At 40.0% G+C, this 7,392-nt stretch overlaps 1 protein-coding gene across 2 annotated transcripts in view; it reads left to right on the forward strand.

Annotated features, from left to right (window-relative positions):
- Positions 1-7,392, forward strand: part of LOC106873883 (uncharacterized) — a 47,061-nt gene that overhangs the window by 20,391 nt on the left and 19,278 nt on the right. For both annotated transcript variants that reach the window (XM_014921411.2, XM_014921418.2), the window contains exon 2: positions 1,932-2,096. In XM_014921411.2, the coding sequence (XP_014776897.1) occupies positions 1,932-2,096 (165 nt within the window). The remainder of the gene's footprint in view (positions 1-1,931; positions 2,097-7,392) is intronic.

Consider the following 7,392-nt stretch of genomic DNA (forward strand, 5'->3'; position numbering starts at 1 on the left):
TGAGTGTTTATTGAGCGAAAACACCTAAAAGCTCCACGAGGCTCCGGCAGGGGATGGCAGCGAACCCTGCTGTACTCTTTCACCACAACTTTCTCTCACTCTTTCTTCCTGTTTCTGCTGTTCCTGTATTTCAAAGGGGCCAGCCTTGTCACACTCTGTGTCATGCTGAATATCCCCAAGAACTACGTTAAGGGTACGCGTGTCTGTGGAGTGCTCAGCCACTTGCACGTTAATTTCACGAGCAGGCTGTTCCGTTGATCGGATCGACTGGAACCCTCGATGTTGTAAGCCAATTACCCAATGTGTTCACTAAACATGGCCAGTCATATCTTCCCATCATATCCTAATGGAAATAGGTTTTTCTCAAGTAGTGCAAAAAAAAACTTAAAAGCACCACATTTAAGTTTAATATAAAGTGACATCAGGTGATGTTTGAAACAGCTGCTTTCGTGAAAGTACCAGCTGCTCACATGACATATTATTGGGTTTGCGGTTTCTGTTTCTCTCTCTCTCTCTCAGAATATCCCCTCCCTTAACTAAATCTATATTTTTTCAATCAACTTATACAACTGCAATGAAAAGAAGGCCTTCATATATATACACACATACATACGTACATACATACATACATGTGTGTGTAGTATGTATGTGTCTTCATTTTATGTCCATTTTCCATGCTTGGATGGCTCAGATAGGTCATTGTGGTCTTGCTAAATTCATATTGTGAGTTACACTCTGTGTGTGTGTGTGTGTGTGTAAGATTAGAGAAGATTGAAAGTTTAATTCGAATAGTAATATCTACACCTTATAGCAACATGCACACTCACACGCAGGCACCTGTACATGCACACACACACACATTTATGTACATACATGTATGTATATTATGTGTGTATATACATACATATGTGTGTGTGTGTGCACACACACACACACATACATACATATATATATATATATAAAGAATATGAGGGGGTTTAGTTCAGTGGTGATCTAAACGAATAGGTCCACTGTGTCAGGGCTATAATTGGTCATCCGTTAGGTTCCAAGTTCACAGCTGAGGCTGGAGCTAGGGATCCATAGTAGGCTTCCGGGTTAGCAGGTGTATATTAGAGGAAAAAGGACAACAAAACCAAGGCAGGACGAGTATCTCAAGTCATTTAAAATATCTAACTATAGTAAGGTAAATTTGAAGTAATTAATTGGTTAATTAATCAATCAATTAATTATTGGATGTCTTACAGCTGTTTCTGGGATATCCCAAGTGGAAGGTTGGCATCTCCATACACTGGGTATTCCGTCATCAGAGACAAGATGAGTATGTATGAAAGTTCCAGGCAGGGAATTCACCATTTATAAAGGCATGAAATAGTAGATAGAAGAATGGATATCCTCCAGGATCACTTGTGCTTCACATTGTTATAGACGATCCATTTTACGTCCCCCATCACTAATCTCTTTAAAAAAAAGAGGATAGTTTTCTTCCCGTTTCTATAATGGAAATCAAATGAGTGTTGGTGACAGGAAAGGCATCTGGCTATAGAAAACTGTCAGCATACTTTCGTCTGACACAGGCAAACAAGGAAAAGTGGGCATTAAAATATTGATGATGTGTGTGTGTGCGTGCATGCATCCTTGTTTGTCCCTACCACTGTTGGTTTGTTTCTGTCCCCCTTACTTCAGTAGTTCAGTAATAAGAGAAGGGCAAAACAAATGTCACTTAAAATAAGTGCTGGAGTGAAATTGCTCAATTCTTTTTAGGTATTGCTCCAGCATGGCCACAATTCAGAGATTGAAACAAAGAAGACTGAAAAAAAAAATGAAGCAGAAGAAATTTTTAAAAAAATCGTGAGGCGAACAACGTCTATTTGGTTCTCTCTCTCTCTTTCTCTCTCTCTGACGTTTTCTTTTTCCCTTTTATTAACGAACAGGTCTTGAGAAACTCAAAGAAATTGAATCTAGTCTCCGTTATGATATCAATCAAATGTCAGCCAGATTGGTGCGCCAATTAAAGAGGAGAGATCATCGAATTGCCAAACTCAGTTGCAATTTTGACCTCGTCACAGCTTTCTTGCAAGCATCTTCTCTGAAGCGCCGTAAGTTTACTATTATTATTATTATTATTATTATTATTATCATCATCATTATTATTATCATCATTATCATTATCTAATTGACTGCCCTCCCCCCCAAATTTCGGGCTTTGTGCCTAGAGCAGAAAAGATACCCCAGTTGTGACCATCCAACCTAAGTTGCTTCATATAACCTCCAATTGAAAGAAGGAAACCTAGCATAAGTAATCTTTTATTCATAATTTTTTTTTTTTTACTTGTTTTACGTCTTAGGTCACTGCCTTAAAGGGTATTAATTGAATGAAACGATCCCAATATTCATTTAAGAACTGGGACTTATTCTGCCGAACTGCAAATTTAACCAATATCAGTTGTCAAGTAGTGGTCACACACAGACATATACGACGGGCTTCTGTCAGTTTCCGCCTACCAAATCTACTCAAGGTTTTAGTTGACCTGGGGCGATAGTAGAAGACACTTTCCCAAGGTATCTTGCTGTGGTATCGAACCTGGAACCATATAGTTGAGGAGGGAACTCTACCTCTCAGCTACGCCTGTGCCTGATTGTTTTATTTTATTCGTTTTTCTTTCGTTGATAGCCGGTTTTTTTTCTTTGTGGGGCTTGTCCAAAGACTAATTTTACCAACAAGTCGAGTGTCATTCTTTGAAATCAACCTAGAATATCACTGGTATAAAATGTGTCGACTACTTTAGGGTCTGACAATAAAAATGTAACGTAAAACTAGATTTATGCTAAGGGAAATAATTCGATTTCATAGTTTTTGTGAAGAGTGCTCTCCCTTCTTCTATTCATTCCCATAAAAAAAAAAATTTAGTACTTTTGTATCAGAAATTGGCAGTCATGCTATTAGCTGTCAGAAGTGAAAGTGCTCACTGCTAGTGAAGTATCTGTCTGTCTGCCTGTCTGCCTGCATGCCTGTTGCTGGCCTGTCGATTCTTTGGCTACTGACAGCTAATACCATGACTGACCGGAGCGAGCTATATGTCTGTCTCTCTCTCTATCTATCTATCTATCTATCTATTACTCGAAAGTTATTGGAACAAATTTGACACCTATATCCGTCTGTCTGTCTGCCTGCTGGTTTGAGTTGATACTTTGGCTTACTTACTTACTGATATCTATCTACTATCTATCTATCTATCAATCACTCGTCCACCTTATTAGAAAACACAAATTTAATATAAAAACATATTTCCTGAAATTGCAAATTATTTAAAATATAAAAATATAATTTTCAACAGAGAGAATTTATCAAAATAGAAAACAAATGAAGTTTGAAGTTTAAAAATAATAGGATCGACCACTCACGACTAGCTAGCGCGGACGCGAGTTCCCTTATACTCTGTGTTTTCAAACGCATGGATATAGGTGTCAAATTTGTTCCAATAACTTTCGAGTAATAGATAGATAGATAGAGAGAGAGACAGACAGACAGACAGACATATAGCTCGCTTCGGCCAGTCATGGTATTAGCTGTCAGTAGCCAAAGAATCGACAGGCCAGCAACAGGCATGCAGGCAAACAGACAGATACTTCACTAGCAGTGAGCACTTTCACTTCTGACAGCTATTAGCATGATAGTGCCCAGAAATTTAGTACTTTTTATATCGAGTTGAAAGTAAATATTGGTCAGAAGTACCGAGTTTATGTATTTACTTAAAAAATATATTACCTTGTGCCTATGTTGGAGACTATCATGGTTGTTGTTTTTATTATTTCTTTTGTGGTTTCATTCGAGATTTTACTGCACCACTTTTGCACTCATTTGTATTCCTGAAGTGTGTACAATATATGTTCTTGTTTTTTGTGGGTATCGGACGAGTATGGACTCCTCTATTATTTTGTACGTTTTGCTGTGTGGTTTAGCTTCTAATTTCTAGTGTAATGTGAGTTGTATTATTTTATAGCATGTGAAATTGTAGTCGTGGCTGTTGCCATGTGAATGGTACCCGTGAAAATCGTAAGTGTGGCCGTTGCCGGTAGCATGATCCTCGAATGATGGGCCTCACAGAGGCGTTAACAAGTGACCAAGACCTTTGGCGATATGCTGTGCTTGAGAAGACTCGTCAAGCCAAGTGAAATCGTTAGTCGTGGCCAGTGTCTGTGGTGTATGCGTGCGAGTAGATGTAATCGCCTTACCTCGGTTTTCCTGTCGTCCACTGCGAGTCTGTCTTGCGGTATCCGATCCTCGAAGCTTGCCCCGACCCGAAGAACACTAGGAATAGCAGCTGCTTCTCCCAAACCTAGACCGTCGCTTAGCGCGTCCTCTCCTGACCACGACCCCGTTCGAGAAGGGCACGAATCCCGATCGAGGCTCCCTCTGCCCTTCTTCCTCTTCCGGTCAGCTCCCCAGTCACTGACGTCATACCACAGTGTCATGCAGATGGCACTCGTGGAATCGTAAAAATGCCAGTGTCATGTAAATGGCACGCGTGCCGGTGGCACATAAAAAGCACCCATTACACTCTTGGAATGGTTGGCGTTAGGAAGGGCATCCAGCCGTAGAAACCAAGCCAAAATCAGACTGGAACTTGGTGCAGTTCTCAGGCTTACCAGTTCCAGTCAAACCGTCTAACCCATGCCAGCACGAAAAGTGGACGTTAAATGCTGATAACGATGATGATGATTAATTTTGTAGAACATGTGATGTGAATTGGGTTGTTATGTATATCCAGTGTTGGCTTTGAAGATGCTTTCTTGTTCTTTTTATGAAATGTCCGGTCCATTATGCCTCAGAGGTGTTCTATAGGGTTCATATCTGGTGACTGGCTTGGTCTTGGAAGCTTTCTAATGCCATTCTTTTCCAACAAATCTTGGGTCATTTTGACCGTGTAGCAAGGAATCCCATCTCCCATAAATTGAGAGTCTTCTTTAATCATTTCACCACTGGAGAAGTTTGGAAGGAGGCCTTTCTGCAATATGGACACATATTTATTTGAGTTTATCTTTTCCTCACACTCCACCAGCTCTGATCAACCATTGCTCCAAATTGTTCACCAGACCATCACAAAATAGCTGCTGTGTTTCATTGCTGGTTGCAATCTTTTCACATCAAATTCTTGATCACACAGTCTCCAAACCCACACTCGACCACTGTTAGGAAATACAGCAAATCTGGACTCATCAGAGAATATGACAGTGTCCCAAAATGCTAATGGCCTCACTGGCCCAATCTTTTGTCCACTTCATATTGGCTGGTCAAAGACATGGCTTCCTTCTTCCTGTTCTACTATAGTAACCAAGTTTGTGAAGATACCTGACAGCTGTTCTGGGACTGACATCAATTTGCTGTGATATGTCAGGGGCCTTGCAACGCGGATTATTCTCCACACTTCTCTTAACAAAGAGAAGAGTCCTGGTTGATCTGGACAAGGTGATGTGGACTCTTTCCCCTCTTTGGTGAATTGCACAATCACTCTATTAATTGTGGAAAGCGGGATGCCAAGGTTTTCTGCGATTTTACGCTGACTATATCCACCTTCAGAATGACCCACAATACGGACTCTTTGAAATACAAGGCTTCTTTTATACATGGCATGATTAAAAACAGTCACATATAGAATCTGAAACCTAAAAATGTCAATTAATAAGAAATATAAACCTTTACAAGTTAGAATAAACAGAAAAACGATGTTTTATGGGGTGTCTATTTACTTCTAACATATGTGTGTATATTTATTTCTTTATTGGCCACAGGGGTGGGGGTGGGGCTAAACATAGGGGGGACAAACAAGGACAGACAAAGAGGTTAAGTCAATTGCATCGACCCAAGTGTGTAACCGGTACTTAATTGATTGACCCCGAAAGGATGAAAGGCAAAGTCGACCTTGGTGGAATTTGAACTCAGAATGAAATACTGGCAGACGAAATACCACTAAGCATTTTGCTCAGCGTGCTAATGATTCTGCCAGCTCGCCGCCCTCCATTGATCATATATCGATGTAGTAGAGTGATCTGAATGTGATACCTGATGGAAGTCGCCATCCAAGCTAATAACAATATACGTATGTAGCAATGAGCATAGAACCATGTGGTTGGGAAGCAAGCTTCTTATTTATTTATTGCCCACAAGGGGCTAAACATAGAGGGGACAAACAAGGACAGACAAAGGGATCAAGTCGATTACATCGACCCAGTGTTTCACTGGTACTTAATTTATCGACCCCGAAAGGATGAAAGGTAAAGTAGACCTTGGCGGAATTTGAACTCAGAACATAAAAACAGACGAAATACTGCTAAGCATTTTGCCCAGCGTGCTACTGATTCTGCCAGCTCGCTGCTTTAGAAGCGAGCTTCTTACCACACAGCCATGTCTGCCATGCTCCATGAATACAATGTTTTGTCTCTATTGTCAACCACCATGTATTAGTATTAAGGTCTTTCTACCCCCTCCCCTTTAACCCAATTAAAGATGGCAGCACTGTAGCATGTCAATCTCACAGGCCAGCTGTTGCTGGCTGTGATTAATTTTCTGGAATGTAGTTTGCTTTTCAGTAACATTTTCAACCTCATTAAATATGTCTCTGTAACATTTGTTTTCATGATTCCTTCTAGATTTTTAATCCTAATACACCCAAGTGTTTACAGCAGTTTTTAGGATCACTAACATTGACTCTCTCTGCATGTTACTTCTTAACCCCTTTTCATATTAACTCCTTCACACTTTGCGATGACAAAAACTCCCTTCCAATATCCTAGCAACTATAACATACCATTTTAACAAATGTATCAGTTTAGTCTTCTGACTTAGCAAACAGTTTGAAGTCATCGATAAACAAAAGATCGTTAATCTGAGGAGTTTCTTTCATGTAAGAATATTTGACAATGGTGTTAATAATAAGACAAAAAGTAAGAAAGTAATCCTTTCTACTATAGGCACAAGGCCTGAAATTTTGGGGGAGGGGACTAGTTGATTACATGGACTCCAGTGCATAACTGGTACTTAATCTATCAACCCTGAAAGGATGAAAGGCAAAGTTGACCTCAGCAGAATTTGAACTCAGAACATAACAGCAGACAAAATACCGCTAAGCATTTTGCCCGGCGTGCAGTCAAATGATTGAAACAAATGAAAGAGTAAAAGAGTAACCTCTCTCCTGAAAGTTGCCAGCCTTTTACCAAAATTTAGAATTTTATGTCTGCTGTTGTTACTTTGTTTTATAGGAGTAGTTTCAAGTCCCACCGTAAGACCTCAAGAAACAGGCATTTTATTTTAAATGTTATTTATGTCTAGCAATGTTATGCTTGAGGGAAAGGAACCCAGGGAAAGACTTCCGCCCGTTACCCCCATTACTTCCC

The sequence above is a fragment of the Octopus bimaculoides genome, chromosome 24 (assembly GCF_001194135.2).
Source record: "Octopus bimaculoides isolate UCB-OBI-ISO-001 chromosome 24, ASM119413v2, whole genome shotgun sequence".
Taxonomy (NCBI): Eukaryota; Metazoa; Mollusca; class Cephalopoda; order Octopoda; family Octopodidae; genus Octopus; species Octopus bimaculoides.